At 40.2% G+C, this 19,888-nt stretch overlaps 1 protein-coding gene across 5 annotated transcripts in view; it reads left to right on the top strand.

Annotated features, from left to right (window-relative positions):
- Window positions 1-19,888, top strand: part of LOC136866431 (glutamate receptor ionotropic, kainate 2) — a 274,181-nt gene that overhangs the window by 236,101 nt on the left and 18,192 nt on the right. For 4 of the 5 annotated variants that reach the window (XM_067143358.2, XM_067143357.2, XM_067143355.2 and 1 more), the window contains 3 exons: window positions 4,200-4,337; window positions 12,360-12,558; window positions 17,420-17,651. In XM_067143358.2, the coding sequence (XP_066999459.1) occupies window positions 4,200-4,337; window positions 12,360-12,558; window positions 17,420-17,651 (569 nt within the window). The remainder of the gene's footprint in view (window positions 1-4,199; window positions 4,338-12,359; window positions 12,559-17,419; window positions 17,652-19,888) is intronic. The other variant, XM_067143356.2, reaches the window with a different exon arrangement.

Raw genomic sequence — 19,888 nt, 5'->3', positions numbered from 1 at the left:
GACTGTCACTCGAACAGAAGCTGTTCCCCGACGAATGAAATGTCTCTTTATAGAAATTCTGGCCTAATAATGCCTTCCTCCATGGATCTTCATCACAGGTCGCATGTATTTCCTTATGCAAGTTTCACAAGATCTCACCGTTTATCATTTCTTTAGGTGTAAATCGAATCTTGTTGAACTCATAATCATTGTGTTGTTAATTGTGAACTTATACAACAAAAATTACTTATCTAGTTAGCAAAGAGCCAGAACTAGGAAAGTGAATACATTATGGAAAGGGACAAATGTTAACTACAATTGAATGCTAATATATTATGTTTTAAACGAATTGTTTTTCGTTGTAATTGCTCTTCAAGAAATGTCTAAAACATTAACTTTTTAAAAGTTGCAATTACTAGAGGAATTAGCGCTGATAATGTGACCCGTCTGTAATTAAGGAAAACGTTAATAGGGAATGAGAGAGTATGCTGGCGATCAGTGCAGAAAACCGGTCCAGATATTTAGAATCAGCATTTCTATCTTGATCCTACTTCGAAGGGCTGGACATCTTGTACTTTTCCCTCTGATTAGTGTTGACGAGGATAATTGGCAAGTTGTGCTTCCTAATAAAACAATAAAATAACCACTACCACCTGACGATATTCCGCAGCTCCTGGCTGTCCTGGAAGTTTGCCGCAAATTTAGGCAAGAGTAACCGTGAAATTTGTGAGAAATGTTGAAATTGTGAAAAATCTATAGTATTTCACTGCACGCTCTAAGAATAAAGGTATCCAACGACGAAGGATATGAAAATAAAATACTCCTTAGGACTCACAAATCTAATATCGTCAGGGTGGGAAAGAAACAAGAGCTGAACACGGGATATCGGATAGAAAAGACGAAACTGAGGAGTCTGGAAGAAAGCGAAAGCGATACCAGACTCAGCTGGAGGGTCCGTGGCCACCACACATACTGTTAAGTTGAAAAGCCCTGGATCCCGCTTTTAGTCGCCTTTGCGACACATGGGGTACAGCGGAAGTACTCTACTGCTTCCAACCACGAGGCGAGAAATATTGCCACTAAGAAACACGAACATGAACAAGTACTCATTGCGTCGGACATTATCACGTAATACAATAAGCAAGGTGACATAACTGAGGTGTAACACAAAACATCTGAAATGAGACAGTAACCCGTCACTGTCTCGGCAGATTCAAACGGAGTTTTTCTCTTCCCGAATGTCATGTCGTCCCTGCGGAGCCAAAACCGTGAATGTGACAATGCTCTTCCTATCCATTAATTCCCTTAAGACTGGTCACGCCTTCCAGCCACATACTGATATACAGACCATCAGAACAATTTTGCTAGAGTTCATTTTCTTTTACACACCTTACTGTACCGTACCGTAGGCATATGTGTTTGAATGACATATTTGCCCACTGCTAGAGTATGGTGTATTTAAGGTTCACTTTCCTTTACACACGCACGTGGGAGAATGAACTCAATGAAAAATTGCTCTGGTGGACTTTTTTTTTTTTTTTTACAATTTGCTTTACGTCGCGCCGTCACAGATAGGTCTTATGACGATGGTGGGATAGGATGCCTAGGAGTGGAAAGGAAGCGGCCGTGGCCTTAATTAAGGTACAGACCCAGTACTTGCCTGGTGTGAAAATGGGAAACCACGGAAAACCATCTTCAGGGCACCCGACGGTGGGGTTCAAACCCACTATCCCCCGGATGCAAGCTCATAGCTTCGCCCACCTAACCGCACTGCCAACTTGCCCAGTCTTAAGGGAAATAATGGATACAAAGAGCATTGTCAAATCCGCGGTTTTGGCAGAGCACCGAGGATGTGATTTTCGTTTCTTATTCCGATAGACGATTTTGGTTTTGTACAATTCTCGCTCGAACGAAGACGTCCATTGTGGGACACTGTGCAATTGCCATAACAATTGAAGACCCTCCAAGACATGTGGCTGGGAATACATTGATGACCACCTATAACTTTTCAAGTGTTTTTCTAAAAAGATACCTGAGGGTACTAATGTATCATAAAATTGCCACAAAGGAAGCCTAAGAATACTGTAAAAAGTAAAAAAAAAACTTAAAACCATGCAGAATTTATCGACACCTCGTCTTCTGACAATGCCCTTCCAGTCCATTATTTTCATGGAGACTGGTCACGCCTCCTAGCCCCTTGTGGATATGCAGTCCATCAGAACAATTTTCGTTGTCTTCATTTTGGTATGCCTGTGTATAAAAGAAAATGAACCTCATACAGGGTGTATCCGTGATAATATTACAAATTGTCAGGGATGATGGAGGACGGTAAATGGATCAATTTGAGATAAGAAACCGTGGTCCGGAAACGTTCCAGTCAAAAGTTATTAATAATTCAAGTTTGTAACGTCCGTCCATTCTTAACAGTTGCCGGGGTGTCGGAATTTCGTCCCACAGTAGTTCTTTAACGTGCCGGAAGCCAACGACATGGGGCTGTCACCTTTAAACACTCTTTAAGCCACCGACCTCAGTCAGTTTGAACCCGTTAACTTGGGATTAGTAAACCAACCTCGTATCCACTACACAACTGTGGCCGCCAGTCAAAAGTTATTAATAATCCGTGTTTGTAACGTCCGTCCATTCTTAACAGTCGCCGGGGTGTCGGAATTTCGTCCTGCAGTAGTTCTTTAACGTGCCGGAAGCCAACGACATGGGGCTGTCACCTTTAAACACCCCTAAAAGCCACCAACCCGTTAACTTGAGATTAGTAAACCAACGCCGTATCCACTACGCCACTGTAGCCGCCAGTCAAAAGTTAAAGCAAAAGTCGGTCTGATACCTCCATCTGTACTGTACACTACATGTGCTAAGAGTACAGTAGAGGGGAGACAATCCCGACTAGCAGAAGAGGCTAGGATAATAACTCAACGACTCCAATGCAGATGACGTACAGTGTACTGACGTGATCGCTTTGCGTTGTCTGTACTATACACTACATGTGCTAAGAGTACAATAGAGGGGAGACAATCCCGACTAGCAGAAGAGGCTAGGATAATAACTCAACGACTCCAATGCAGATGACGTACTGTGTACTGACGTGATCGGTTTGCGTTGTCTGTACTGTAGGCTTCAGACTATGTTTACGGGTTGAAGTATTACGTTGATCAGCCGTGTCCAAATGGACGGACGGACGGACATTAAACAACTTGGATTATTAATAACTTTTGACTCGAACGTTTCCGGACTACAGTTCCTTATTTCAAATTGATCTATTTGCCTTCATCATCGCTTGTAACATTATCACGGATACATCCTGTATACAGTATACTGTATAAATGCTAAATACATCATGCAAACATACAACCCTACAGTACTGTGTGGTTAAGTTCACTTCCCTTTACATGTAACCATAGAAAAATGAACACAACGAAAATTGTTCTGTTGGACTGCATATCCACAAGTGGCTGGAAGGCGTGACCTGTCGTAAGGAATCTTATGGACAGGAAGAGCATTTAGAAATACAGTAGGCGACAATATGAAATAAAGTGTGTAGCATTCAGTGAACTTAAATGTTTTGAAAAGTATAGTTTTTTCATTCGAAAATTTTAATGTGGCTCGAATTACAACAGTCAAAAATCACGATCAGGTTGTAATAACATACGCTTCCTTTCATCCTTGAAAGTATTGCTTGTCACTTTAATTGGAGGATACTTTCCTTTTATTTCCTAAGTATCTCAATCCAAACGGAAAGCGATCTTGTAAAAGAATGATGGAGTACAACAGTAGCCTTAATGAAAAGATCTTACGGTCGTTCTCTTCAAGGCGTCCTGCAATATCGTTTCTGAGAATAAAACATTTTCCTTCACAGGACAATATGAAGCCAATTAAGCCACTGGGTGTAGTTTTTAATGACATGACTTATTAAAGAATGCATAGAGCATGAATTGTTAACTCGATATGTATTGTCTAGACTGAAGAAGGTGAAGTACAGACCGGTCTTTGAGTCTGCCCTGTTCTCGACGTGGGTGATGACTCTCAAGATTAGAGAAAGAGGGTCCGCTCAAAGTGAGAATCACCGGGCGGGAAAGAACACAATAGCTGAGAGAAGTACTCGGAGAAAATCTTGTGAAACTTAAATAACATAAGAATATACAATAGCGCCTGTGAAGTGAAGTGTACGCTTAAGGGTGGTGCGCAGCTAACTCTCCAGTTTCTTGCAGGATAAGCCCGTATGAGTGGGTCAGCAAACATCCCTGCCAAGCCGAGCCGTCGGAACTCGTAAACAGTCTGTCCATGAAAAATTCCATCTGGCACAACTGCGGCTCTCTAATGCAACAGGGTTCGGATATTGCTCCACAGTAAGACTGACGTTTCAAACACTTAGATGGAAGCTCAGGAATGTCGGTACTAACACCAGTGTCGGGAGCTTCAGTCGTTCATACTGCTTAAATAAAAACTAATAGATGGACTGATGCCTACAGAGTGCATTATTTAAAATTAGAAGTAAACTTGCAATCATGTCCTTCTAATCTGACATACCACACCCACAACCTGTAGAAAGTACAGTGGTCTGCCGTTGAATTAGGAATTCACGTCTTTATCTATATTTAATGAAAATATACGAACTTCTCAGAGGGTTTCGTCACCACCGAGGACGCAATGTTATAATACCTCACCACAGTAGGCCTACAAAATCAGTTAGCCCTCTTTACACCACACTAAAATTTATAAAATCTCTTTCTCAATTTCTTCTATTTCCTTTCTGAACTAGTCATTGCCCACGATTTGCTTCCAAGCAAATGCCATGCACCAGACAAAAGTCTTCAAAAAATTTTACTAATTTGCATACCAATGCTTGAAGTGAGCAAATTTCTCTTGTTAAGAAAGGCCTTTTTTGCTTGTGCTACTCTGTATTTTATGACCTCTTTACTCCTGCCATCGTTAATTATTCTACAACACAAGTAACAGTACTCCCCTACTTCCTTTAAGATTTCATTTTCTTACCTCCTATTTTCTACATCACCTGACCTTGTTCGGTCACGTTGCCTTACTTTCGTTTTTGATTGATATTATATATTTGCCTAATCCATGCTATTCAGCAGTTTTTCCAGATATTCAGTTGAAAATGAAATAACATTATCATCGGCAAATATGAGAGTTTCAATTTCTTCTCCATGGGTTGTGATTCCTTTCCCAAATTCCTTTCTGAGTTTCTTTACCGCCTGGAAAAGGAAAGGTGATAAACTACAGCCCTGCCTCACTCCTTTCTAAGATGTAGCTTCTCTTTCATTGGTATCTATTCATACTACTGCAAACGCAAACTGACTTTTGTACAGACTGTAGACAATATCCAAAGTAAGATTTCATGGAATACCGCAATCTCAAGTTACGAATACGTGGCTGAAGTACTGCCACTGTTGTTACAATACTATATATTTGTAATCATTAATAATCCATTTGTGTTCACACAAGACACGAGGTAGTGTTCCTGAGTTCTTATTTTGATAAACGTCCTCTTACCAGCAAGCAAAAACAATGACAAATTAAGAAAAAATTTAAGAAATCATAATTCAATAGCAGGTCACTGTATAGAACAATGAAGCGTTCACCAGAAAACCCATACTGAGAGGGCTTTTTGGTGAAAACATATTCTAATTAAAATAACAAATTCCAGTAAATTCCACTAAATTTTAACACGTCTCTATCCCATGATATTACTTATAAAATTATTATTATTATTAGGTTCGTTACGGCCCCTGAGGATCACGAGTGACTTGTTCGGTACGTCTTCTTTCTTCCCAATACCTCTTCATTCTCTCACTCCTTCTCTTTCTCTCGGCTTCCGTGATTTGAATCTGGATCCTGGTGTCTGTCCATCTGTGAGCTTCCACGAGCTTTTTGTATTTGGACCTATCCTGAACTGTCATCGGTGGATATTTTTCCTTTATGCTAATAGTCTCCCAATCTTCTCTGACTTCTTTCATCCACTTATTTCCAGTTAAGCAGGTTGCATTCCATATCTTCTTCGTCAGCCTACTGTCATCCATCCCCATGAGATGTCCAACAAATCCTTACCTTATCTTTCTTATCACACTCGAGATCGGTTCTATACTCGCATATAGTTCCTGCCTTGATCTGTGTACCCAGATTTCACCTTGCTTTTTGGTGCCCCATATATGTCTCAAGATTCTTCTTTCCTCCTTCTCCAATTGTATGCATGCTCTCTTGCCCAACGTCAGCGTTTCAGTTGCATATAATGCAGCATTCCTGATGGTTATCATGTAGTGTCGCAGTTTGGCGTTCCTCGAGAGATTCTTCTTCCCATATGTAGTCATGGCTGCATATCGTAGTTTCAGCAGCAGTTGAGCTCTGTCTGTGGTACTTTTGTTGCTTTGTACTTTACCCGTGATGTTCTCACCTAGGTACCGGAAGCTGTCGACTCTTTCTACCACTTGGCCTTTTACATTCCAATCGGACTTCGTATTCAGTACCTTCGTCTTGTTGTAGGCTATTTTTAGACCAACCTTTGCTGCAGTCTCTGCAGCGCCGCAAATGTTCTTTTTCAGGCACAAACGTCGCCATGATCACTGAACGATACAACACAGACGCTAGTGTTTGGCGGACTCAACCTGTGTGTGTTGGTAGGTTAATGTCAGACGAACAAACTGACGTATGTGTCAAATTCTTTCGCTGTGTACTGTTCGCTGGCGACATCTCTTAGTAAAACCAGAAAAGACTTATGCATACACCTGGTAAATGGAAATTGACCAAATATAGATCAAGCCATGAACAAAGCAACAGGACAGGAAAGAAAGGGAAGAAGTAGTTCGGTGAAGAATGCAAATAAGCTTTAGAAGCACAGAATAAAACATGTGAGAATAAGTGTAGGAATACTTCTTTTTTTGCTATTGGCTTTACGTCGCACCGACACAGATAGGTCTTACGGCACCGATGGGACAGGAAAGGCCTAGAAGTTGGAAGGAAGCGGCCGTGGCCTTAATTAAGGTACAGCCTCAGCATTTGCCTGGTGTAAAAATGGGAAAACATTGAAAACCATTTTCAGGGCTGCCGGCAGTGGGGTTCGAACCCACTATCTCCCGAATACTGGATACTGGCCGCACTTAAGCAACTGCAGCTATCGAGCTCGGTGTAGAAATACTTGGTCCAGCAATATGGAATATAAGGGAACTAGAAGGAAAGCTAAACAACTCTTTGAAAAGAGCGAGAAGAATAACAAAGAAAACCTGAAGAAATCCGGGAAATATCTTTGGAGAAATGGAGTACGTAAATTTTGTAAAGGAGTACGTATAGTTAAATGTGGGTTTCAGCCTCGAAAGACCATTTCCAAACATAAGGATGGAAACATCGTAAATAAGGAAAGATCAGCACCGAAGACAGAGTAAATACTTCAGATAGCTACTGAATGAGGAAGTTACTACATGGGAGTTACAAGAGGAGATAATTACATGAAGGAACTGAACCACTAATTGCTAAACTGCGTTTCAAGATATTGCGGACATCATTAAGAAAAGTAAAGAATAGAAGAGCACAAGGAGAGGATGCAATCTCTGCAGAACTTATCAAACAGAGTGGTAGATCTCTATGAAATGAAATTTATCAGCTACTGAACATTGTTTGAGAAACTGAGGATAGGCCAGGAGATTGGCATACAGCTATGTCCTATACACAAAAAGGGAGACAAGCTGGTGTGTAACCATTATAGAGATATATCACACTTGACATTTATCAACGTATTAGTAAAAGGTATGGAAACTTATGCTGAATGCATAGTGTTGGCGATTACCGACGTGGATTCAGGAAGGTCTGAGGAACAAAAGGTCAAATATTTGCTTAGGCAAATCCTTGAAAAGACGTATAAGGTTAACGTGCGCCAGCTGTATATAGTTTAAAAGACAGCGTATGAGATTATACATCGAGGAAAGCTCCTTGAAATCTTGCGAGAGGTGGAAATACAAATGATGGTGATTAAATTAGTAAGGAAAACTCTTCATAAAACAAACAATATCTCTCTTTAACTTGTGCATGAAAAATATTATGAAGACTGTCACCCATGAAGAAATCATCTTTAGTCTAACAAGACGGTGTTTGTCATATGCAGATGACGAAGTAGTGCTGGGATGAACACATGCATATTTCGCATGAAAATGTTATCGACCAAATGGACATGAACCGGATAACCACAATGTCAGACCATATTACAGACTTCACGCCTCAACAGTCATGGCCACCAGGCGGGCTGTTTCATTTAAGACGATCAATGATCTGAAACTTACCTTGGAAAGCGTTTTACAGTATTCTACGTATATTTTATACAATGTTTCTTTACGTCGCACCGACAAAAATAGGTCTTATGGCGAAGATGGGATAGGCTAGTAATGGGAAGGAAGCCACCGTGGCCTTTATTAAGGTGTGAAAATAGGAAACCTCGGAAAACCATCATCAGGGCTGCCAACAGTGGGGTTCGAACCCACTGTCTCCCGAATGCAAGCTTACAGCTACGTGACCCAAACTGCGCGGCCACTTGCTCGGTATTCTGCGTATAGGAACTAATCAACCATCTCTTCTTCCTAATCTCAAACAAGTTATTTTTTCGACTGCTTTTTTCATTTAATTTGTGCACTCAATTTGCTACAAATATTTGTGGTAGCTCTCTGTGGTATCAGTCCTAAACCTTATTGCATTTAATAATAAACTGAATGTTAGATATCAAGAAGCAGATGCCAATTTATTAAACTGTAGAACAGAACAGGAATGGTATTACTTTTTAGATGCAATAACACTTCACTGTTAATGTTCAATTATAGGACAGAATACACAATAGCACAATTGTTCTATTCTATGTCAATAAAGACATATGCAAAAGTATCCTGCAATAGTAACTGGCAAGACTAAAATTTGGCATGTAGCTTGTAGACTACAGTATTTAGTTTACAGAAGTGCACTATCTGTGACATGAGCATAACACGCACGTTAGTTATTGTATAACGATTACATTTTATTTTTCAAGTGTAATATGTATAATTCATTTGATTTTGAATATCAAGTACCTAATGAAAGCATTCTACGCATACTGTTATCAAAGTAAAAATGTTGTATTAATTTCATGATTACCCATCGGCAGAGTTCATCCAGAAGAACATTAAGTTTTTTAAAAACTTATTTTTGAGGTTAAATGTCGACACTGACTATGGCTATTCTGAATCCTCGGTTCTCTTACTAACTTGACCTATTTTAACCCTAGATCCAGATCCAAATAAGTACAGTACAGTGATAACAGTGATAGAAAATGCCAGACAACGTTCACATAACAATTATAGCAAGCTAATGACGGATATTTATGACGCCTTTGATTCATATAATTTTAAAAGTTTAGGTCTTCCTATTTATATAAATAGGTATTCGGAACTCTTCCATTCCAAATATCTTGTTCTCTTAAATCCTTCACTAATGTAATTTCCTACAACTAAGATCCAGAAATGCAACTGTAGACACAATATCAATTACATTTTGAAATACTGTATATGTAAATGAATATTTCGTGTATTTTATTGCATCTAAAGCTGGTAACAAACTAACCTGCCAGCTTTCAAAATGTTCGAAAGGAGAATAAATTTCTGGTCTATAGCTGTGTGTCTAGAGCAGGGCCTCTCAGGGTGCATGCGCTTGGTGCATGCACTGTGCACGGTGCAAAAGACGACTGCGCTTGGTTGACCAGAGTGCAGCCCCCCACTCCTCGATTTGGAGCAATAGCGCTGTCTCTCTCTTTCCCCACGCCTGTCTCGCTCGCTCTCCCTGTCTCCCTCTTCCTCACTTGCTCCGTAGCGTTCCAAATCCGAGCCGAGTTGAGACGAGTTGAGCCGAGCTTAGCCGAGTAGCCCAGAGACGAAGCGTTGGTCCGAGTCGAGCCGAACAGGAGCGATGCACAGTGCACGGAACTCTTGCGCCTCCATTTGCACGCGTGAGATTTTGGGCGTTTGAGAGGCCCTGGTCTAGAGCATAGATGTGGGAAATTAAATTCTAGAACAGACTTAGCTCCAATCTACAAGTGTTTATTCATATTCAAGAACGCATATTCTACAGTTTTTACTCTACTACAATATCAGTAAAATTCAGTTGTTAAGCTAATGGAGTCACCTCAAAGTAGGACTTCAGTATAGTTACTGCTGATTACGAGATCCATGGTATTTTCCGGAACATGTACACTTCCTTTGATGAAAATATTTCTGTTTTTACAATATATTGTTTTTGCTTTTCTTTCTTTTCTTGGAAATGTGTAAAATCATCCGTTGTTTTCAAGTATTCCAGAAAATGACACCAACAAAGAAAGCTTGTGCAAATTGCAGCTTCTTGACGAAATAATTAAAAATTTTAAAAAGTTATAAATGAAGCTGAAATCGAACGCTCTTTACAAAAGAGTTGTAAGCAATCTTCAAATAACGAAACGTTGTTTTATTTGAATGGAATATAATATACTGTATCCTGTATAATCGTTTGAGTTTGCAACTATTACTAAAGTACTTAAGAAATCACTATAAATATTGAATAACAAACAATATTAACTTTTACGATTAAAGAACTATGTCTGTATATCAAAACTTGCCTGTTCGTAATATTTGAACTTCCAGTTTTGTACTTCTCGCAACGTGACCTCTTTGTCCCCCTTGTTGCAATGTTTCACAACGAAGAATTTACTAAAATCTTGGTTTGATCTTAATTCCATGGTTCCATTTATCATTGTTTCTCTTAGGATGAAATTTAGTAATGACTATCCAGCTAAACAAAACTGGAAGTTCAGGTTCCGTAGTGCAGTCTGTAACTTTGAAGATCTATGTACACATATCTGTGACGTCTCATTGCCGCATCCGATCAGTTTCGTCAATTTTCATCAGTGTCAGGGATGATTACTATCGTTTCTCTGAATTTGACTAACGCATACACATACTTCACTGTAGTATCCGTTCCGTAACATTGTGTATCCTCGCCAACCAAATTCTTGCCGTTTCACGGACGTTTCTTAGTGTGGGATTCGTATTTGAGAATAAAAATGAAAAGAATTGTCTTACTGAACTGGTTTGTAATTTCCCTGTATATGGACATCAGTTTCAACATAAAAATTTCAAAGACGATAGGAAAAGAAAAGACTCGAAAGTTGAAGACCTATAAGTGTCCTAAAAATGCACCTAAAAACTGGCAAAAAGACGTAAAAAATTCATTCATAATTTTAGTTTTAATTACATTTTAATTGCATATTTAATGAAAGATTATAATTTTTTTTAAAGGCGATGCAACATACACTGCAAAAATATATGAGTGAAATACTTCTTCGTTCAGACATTGTATGTTTTTAGATGAACATGGTTTTAAAAAAGGAATACCGTGTTTGTTAAAAAAAAGTACTTGCAGAATTTAGAATTAAATATATTTTCCCCCTAAAATTGATTCAGCGAATCCACAATGGACATCCCGGAGAAATAATTTGAAATTAGAAATTTGAAATTGAAGCAAGGAAGATTTTCATCTTTAAACAACGCTCATATCAAAATGGTCCCCTTTTCAATAGTTCACTTATCTTGCCCGTAATTTGATACCCCTAGGTTTTCTCAAGGACTAGACTCATTTTTCTTTTCGTTTTCCCCCTTTTAGATGTGGTTCAAATATATGTAGTTACTAGGGAAATATGTTTAAGAGGTGATGGATGAATTATTGACGATTGGAATTGAGAACAGGCAGTAAAATTCCATTCGAAAGAAGTCGATGTTGCGAAAAAAAAGCAAACAAATTATGAAAAATGACCAGTAAGACGAACATCGCCAAAGAGGCAAAAAAATGACAAATAAAACCCTACCATTTTCTGACCTACAATGATCCAAAATGAACATATATATTATGTTGGGCTTTGCCTTCGGACACTCGAGAAAAAAAAGGATTTTTCCTCAACTTCCCAGCCCTAGTAATAATCATACAGTAGCGTACTTTTATTTTATTTTGATGTACGAATGATTCGAGTTGGCTAAATGTCAAAACTAATGTTCAAACAACATAAAATAATTCCCTATATCGTGTAACGAAATTCTCCATCACATTCTCTGTTCTTCCATGCCTCATGCATTCACTTCCACTTTTCCTCCTCACACTGCTCTTCCTATTCATCCAGAATTTTAGCAATCGCTATCAAATTCCATGTCCATAAATTTAGCAATCTCGAAACATCACTGACTTTCGGCTACTGAAAGGGCGGTACAGCACGCGTAGAGTTGTCACTGAGACGTCATGGATGCCACTATGAAACTGAACCTGAACTGACGCGTCATGTATACAGTATGTGCGAAGTGCTCTTAATCTTTAGAACCTCTCTTCAGGGCTGTATCCACACGTATGGTAGCGGGAATGTGGTGGTTCTTCACCCTCATCATGATCTCCTCTTATACTGCCAACTTAGCCGCCTTCCTCACCGTGGCCAAGATGGAAGAAGAAATCAAGGGTGTGGATGACTTGGCGAAGCAGACTAAAATCAAGTACGGCACATACAAGCACGGATCAACGGCGAGGTTCTTCCAGGTTCGTTATTACAAAGTTTAACCTTTTATTGCATGGTATTGCAGTTGGTTAACGTTCTGTACGATATAATACGTATACATGTAATTTAGTTTTCAATATTGAACATGAATATTGACAGCATGATATTAATGGTATGATCGAGCATTTACTAATGAGCGCTTTCTGTACTCGAGGGACTTTAGCGGAAATAGCAGCGACCAGTCATCACTACAATCATTCAAACCAACGAATTTTCTAAGCATGACTATCATATTCTCCAATAGAAAAGTTCGAGAAACGAATCTGAAATACACTGGCGGAAAAAATATACAAACACCATGAAATAAGGGATGTAGAATACGAAAATGTTGGCAATATATTCGTCGAGGGATGACGCTGGAGTTGTCAACCAATGGCGTCCAATACGTGCTCGATTGGGGACAGATCGTGGATCGAGCAGGCCAAGGCAACATGTCGACACTCTGTAGAGCACGTTGGTTACAACAGTGGCATGGGGCCATATATTATGCTGTTAGAATACACCCCCGCGAATGCTGTTCATGAATGGCAGCACAACAGGTCGAATCACCAGACGGACGTACAAATCTGCAGTCAGGGTGCGTGAAATAACCTCGAGACTGCTCCTGCTGCCATAGGAAATTTCTCCCCAGACCAGAACTCCCGATGTAGGTCCAGTGTGTCGACGCCGCAGACAGGTGGAATACAGGTGCTCACCTGACCTCCTTCCAACCAACACACAGCCATCACTGGCACCAAGGCAGAACCGGCTTTCATCGGAAAACACAACGGACCTCCACTCCATCCCCCAATGAGCTCTTGCTTGACCCCACCGAAGTCGCAGACGGCGGTAGTTTGGGGTAATTGGAATGCACGCCGCAGGGCGTCTGGCTCGGAGCTATACTTCAAGTGACCGATTTCGAACAGTTTGTTGTGTCACTGTAGTGTCAACTGCCGCTCGAAATCCTGCTGCAGACGCAGTCCGCTGCGCCACAGCTATACGCCGAATACGGCAGTAATTCCTTTCGGTGTTGTCACGGCAATGTCCAGAGCCCGGTCTTCTTGCGAGGGTACCTTGTGATCGCTGCAGCTAGCACGCATGCACAGTGGAGACATTCCTACCAAGTCCTTCTGCAATAGCGCGGAAGGAAAATCCACCTTAACGTAGCCATATTATAAGGCCTCGTTCAACCGCATTGAGCTGTTGATATTGACCTCTTCGTCGATGTAAAGGCATTATTGACCCAGTCACAGTCACTCCGTCCAATCTCACAGGTAACTAACGCTTTCGCACAATACAGCCCGTATTTAAAGCAAACCTGATGTGCAACGTTAGGGAGCCGCTAATAGAGCCACGCTAATACGGTTTGCGGGAAATTTGAATCAACGTCATCTTTCAGATGTATAACCACGCCTACCAACGTTCGTTAATCTAGAACAACCTCTTCTTGGTGTTTGGATATATTTTCCGCCAGTATATATTGAGAAACAAGAACAATCGTCGTCGTCATCATCATCAACCTGTACATTCATGACTATATATTTCAAGATATAAAATGAAAACTAATTTTATCGATCCTGATTTGTTTTACAAGCTTTGTATTGAAATTCTCCTGTTCTTTTCTTGATTTTGGTGTATTTCTTTGAACTAAACTATAATCCAAGGCAATTGGACAGTATATTCTTGATTTCTGCCGCAAAGGGAAGCGCTTAATAAACAACAGGCACCATAGACTAAGAAGAAGGATAGCTGACTGCTTTTGAATTACAATCCACTTCGAAGGATATAAAAAAATAACCTGCACGTCAACTGAAGGTTTCATTAATGGAGCGGGCACTGAGTCATTGATAGGAAATCCAACAAAGCAAGACCATCTCCCTACAGAACACCACATTCCCAATAGTCTTGCATAAAGTCAACAGTCAGGTTTGATAGAGATGAAAAGCACTCCAAAGAATTTGACACAGAAAAGTAAAGGCACTATCAGCCTTGCATTCGTGACTTGGGACATAAGTATAAAGTTAATAACTGGGAATATATAGGTACGGTACGTTGTTTGGTGCGTGCGGAACAATAATAAATTTATCTGTGAATATTTTCAAAAGGTTTGGACTTCTTACTACGGTTATACAAGAAATGTTCACTGGGATTTTGAGATATTTACTCCAAATAGTACAAAATCATCTATATAACAAGTAATTTGGATAAATAGAATCCATGGGGGATAGCTGCTCCAAAATTAATAATGCTGCAACATTTTAAAAATCTACATAAATAAAGTTCTAGGAAGAACGCTGTCTGTAATTTCGTTTGTTTTGCAAAATTTTCAGATATCCGATTTAGGTCACTCAAGACCGTATCAGTGTCTGTTTGTCCGTCTGTTCCACCATCACGGCCTGGATACATCTCGACCAAACTTCATATATAGAATATACTCATCCAGGGGAAGGTTTAGACATAGACCTACATATGGTTTAAAAATCACTGAATTGAATGGGGGTAAGGAAATCACATCAGTTTTCTTCCATTTTCTCTTATGTTGTTGATTTTCTATAAAATTCGTGGACTAATGAGAAACGTCCTTTCATTTTAAACAACTTTTGTCATGAGCATAATTTCGCTTACTCTTCAAATGACGGAGAAAATTAATACTTTCTGCGGGTTTCATGCTCTCAATAATTGAGTGGCCGACAGACCGGAAACGAACCTACCGGTTACCATGGCAACGTCTCTGCTTGCCATCAGTGAAGTTCATAGGCTAATATAATTTTCTTCAAAATTTCTGTAAACACATGGTTGTGCCTTGCGCAGAAGGTGAAAGAGACGTCATGCTGCCATTCTGCGGGAAATTTGCGGAATCCCGTTGGAGGTTACAATCGTCATTGAATAGCTCTAAAGGGGCTGTTAAAATTTGAACAGTACCGCGTATTTTAGCCAATGATTTCACACCGTAAGATGTTTTCTGGCATTTGCTATAAATTTTACTGCATTTCTCTTCTACTCCTGTTTTCGGCTTTAATTTATTTCCTCTGTCTTGCCTCTTTAGACTTAAGTAATAACACCATAAGTCATACTCTTATCTGTTTACATAAGAATCCCTGCGCCTACATTACTCCTCTGTTACCGGGCGAGTTGGCCATGCGTGTAGAGGCGCGCGGCTGTGAGCTTGCATCCGGGAGATAGTAGGTTCGAATCCCACTATCGGCAGCCCTGAAAATGGTTTGCCGTGGTTTCCCATTTTCACACCAGGCAAATGCTGGGGCTGTACCTTAATTAAGGCCACGGCCGCTTCCTTCCAACTCCTAGGCCTTTCCTATCCCATCGTCGCCATAAGACCTATCTGTGTCGGTGCGACGGTAAAGCCCCTAGCAAAAAAAAAATTACTCCTCTGTTATTGCCTTCTTATATCTGTGCCCGTTGCATTTTCGGACGTGTTCCAAAATGGCGTATACAAGAAAGTCTTGACATGTGAATACAATAGGAGGCCATGATTAACTTGGAACGACTACCTTTCAAAGGCGTTGCAGAACAGAGCAATTTCAGGGGAATTGTTTTAAAAAAAACAAGTAAAATAATAGAGGTAATTGAAAAACTTACTTGAAAAACTGAACTCGAGAAGACAGGAAGCAAATTGCTGTTGGTGCGTCGAAGAAAGGAAATAGAAAAGATTACGGCGGATGTTTCGAAGGATAACTATTATAAATTAAGAGAAGACGACAAAATACCTACAGAAACACTGTGAAAAATATAGATACAGCGGGATATACGGGAATTTATTTAAATACGTACACTGATAGACCCGAGGTGCAAGATCAGCGATACTTCGGAAATCATTAATTGGAAGTCGTAAGAAAAGAAAAGGATAGGAAGGAATTACTCCGTCAGAGGAAAAATCAAGGAAGAAATAATATGTAGAGAAAACAAACAATTTAAAATTGAAGATTTTCATAAGACAAGACGGAAGATCTTACGCAGATTTAGAGAATTGGTTAACTAGAACACAAGATAAGACTAATAGAATATTTTAAAAATAAATATTACTCTAAGGAAAACTTAAAATTAACACTGGGTAAAGTACTAGGATGGGCTTTTGATTAGAGCTGTTGACACTCCACCTTTACCGATGCCCTTTCTGAAGTCAACTCTATGTGGAGGGATGTACTTTACTCTTGCGTGCTCCTAAAGTAGTCGGCATTATGGTGAAATGTGTGTAAATATGTACTTAGTCCCCGAAAAATTAACCCTGGCCTGATTGGGAATCGAACTTGGAAAGTTGTAAACCGAAGGCTACTACGCTTATTATTCAGTCAAGAAACTAGACACCACCATAAATGATTGATGGTTCATTTTAGAGTTACGAAATGTCTTGCAATAACTACTTAATAACCAGTATTATTGAGGAGCCTTTGGCAATACCGATACTGTGTATTAAAGTTTTTGATGGAATCGCTGGGTTTCTATACAGGTACTAAGGTAAAGTCCAAGAATTTATCACCGGGCGAGTTGGCCGTGCGGTTAGGAGCGCGCAGCTGTGAGCTTGCATCCGGAAGATAGTGGGTTCGAACCCCACTGTCGACAGCCTTGAAGATGGTTTTCCGCGGTTTCCCATTTTCACACCAGGCAAATGCTGGGGCTGTACCTTAATTAAGGCCACGGCCGCTTCCTTCCCATTCCTAGCCTTTCTTATCCTATCGTCGCCATAAAACCTATCTGTGTCGGTGCGACGTAAAACAAATAACAAAACAAAAAGCAAGAATTTATCTGGAAATTTGAGGAGTAGATTTAAACACTCGGCTACGAATGAGGATTAAATTTAATAATTTTGTCACACATACTGGAATAAAATTTTACTTCATGTTGCAGACATCGAATGTGTCCTTATACCAACGCATCTGGAGTGTGATGCAGCAGACTCGTCCAGATGTATTCACCGACGACAACACTCAAGGAGTAGATCGAGTACGCAACAGTAAAGGGAACTACGCTTTCTTCATGGAATCTACGTCAATAGAATACCAGATGGAGAGGGACTGTGACCTGATGAAGATAGGAGGAGAATTGGACTCCAAAGGTTACGGCATCGCCATGCCTCCAGGTTAGTATTTATACCTCTAAACAGCAAAATCCTTTATAAACAATGTATATATCTTTACATTTAAAAATGAAATAATGCCTCTCTTCCGAAACGACATCATGTCTAAACCGCTAAGGGAAATTTCATGAAATTCCGCACAAGCACGGAAGTGTAACATGACTACGATCTACTTCAAGCGACCTCAAAATATATTATATGAGCAATTATTTGTAAAATTTTAATATTAACTTAAAACGACATGGTTCCTTTTTTCCTTCTCGATCTTCTTCCTTGGATTTTTCCCGTCGAAATGAGTATACATGGGGCCTTATACTTCATTCGCAGGCATCAGCAGGTCGTACGCCCACACGCCACATCTCGACACGTACACAGTCTATCCAGCATTTTCTTGGCCTGCCTCTTAGGCTTTAAAGATCAGGGTTAAGTGAGGGAACTTGCTGCTCCAATGGATTTTGGATCAGATCGGGCCAAGTGCCCATACCAAAATCTTACCCTGTATCGGGGCAACTTTGGAAAACATCCGGATGGCTTCATTCCTGATGCGATCGAGCCACGTGACTCCCAGTGACCGTCTTAGCATCTTCATACCCATGGTATGAAGCATCTGCTCCTCTCTTGTAGTAGAAAGCCAATACTCCGCCTCATAAAGAGCTGATGACAGGACAGCCGTGCGGTATACCTTGGACTTCAAATACAGAGAGCTCTCTTTGTCACAAAGATCGCTGTGACCTGTCACCAATTAAGCAAGGCAACGTTTATTCGAGCTCGACATTCTGGAGCGTGCCACCATCTGCTGACAGGCGAGAACCAAGATATCTGAATTCGAAGGATTTCATAAAAAGAATTCAACTGGCCAAAAACGTGCCATCATTCTTGGTGCCACATTCCAGGAATTCAGTCTTAAAGATGTTACGTCGCAGTCCGGAAGTATCCAGTGTTTCTTTCCATTGGTTGACAACAAGTTATTCAAGTCTATTCCGAGAGCCACTAGCTAGCATCATATAACGAGCACAAAAGGGTCTGGTAGTTTCCAATTTTCACACCAGGCAAATGCTGGGATTGTACCTTAATTAAGACCACGGCCGCTTCCCTCCCACTCCAAGCCCTTTCCTATCCCATTGTCGTTACGAGAACCATCTGTGTCGGTGTGACGTAAAGCAAGTTGATTATTTATTTATTTATTTATTTATTTATTTATTTATTTATTTATTTATTTATTTATTTATTAGACTATTTTTCGGCTCCTTGGATGAATAGTCAGCGTCAAGGCCTTAGGTTCAGAGGATACCGGGTTTCGATTGCCGGCGGAAACGGGAATTTTAATCGCGTTAGGTTAATTCGTCCGTTTCGTGGACTGTCTGTTTGTCACAACATTTTCATCTTCAAACAACCTCAACACACTATCAACTACCATAGAAATACGTAACTGTGAGTGCATCCCTCCACAAAGGATTGGCGTCGGAAAGGGCATCCCGCCGTAAAACAAGTCCAAGTTCCCATGTTCAACACAAATCGCTCCCGCAATCTCACTCTGATAAAAGCAGTTGCAGGATATTAGGCTATTTAGACCATTTAATAGTCTGTGTGATCACCAAAGAGTATTCTGGATGAAGAGAGTGCAACACTTACCCGGTTCTTTGACAGAATAGTCAGCGTAGTGCCCTTCGGTTCAGAGTGGTGCCGGATTGATTCCTGGCTTGGGGCTGGGCGTTCGTATTTGTCGTAACACACAAATCTTCATTTGACAGAATACTTCACATTACGCTCGTAATTACCAATTACTAAACACGCAATAGTTCATCATCTTGTCACCGCAGCCATTGATCTCTTCTCTCTGCGATCCTTTTCATCTCCTCATAACCCTGGCATCCCATCATCTCAACTACCTCTTCAATGATCTTCTTCCATAGTTTCCCTCCGCCTTTCTTTCCTATCACCTTGCCTTCGAACAAGTTCTTTATGAAGTCATTATGCCGGAGAATGTGACCAAAAACTAATGCTTTTCTCCTTTTTATCGTTGTTATTAAATGTCTCTGGGTGTTTATTTCTCTAAGCAATGCTTCATTAGTTTTCTTCTCAATCCAGCTAGTTCTTGTCATCTTCCTCCATAGCTACATTTCCACTGCCTCTAGTCGTTTCACGTCCTCATTCAAGAGAGTCAATCCTTCACAGCCATATAGCAGCACACTCCAAATGAATGTTTTGATAAACAATTTCTTTTGTTCAGTATTTAAGGA

Source organism: Anabrus simplex, chromosome 3 (assembly GCF_040414725.1).
Source record: "Anabrus simplex isolate iqAnaSimp1 chromosome 3, ASM4041472v1, whole genome shotgun sequence".
Lineage (NCBI taxonomy): Eukaryota > Metazoa > Arthropoda > Insecta > Orthoptera > Tettigoniidae > Anabrus > Anabrus simplex.
This window is presented reverse-complemented; position numbering and strand designations above follow the sequence as displayed.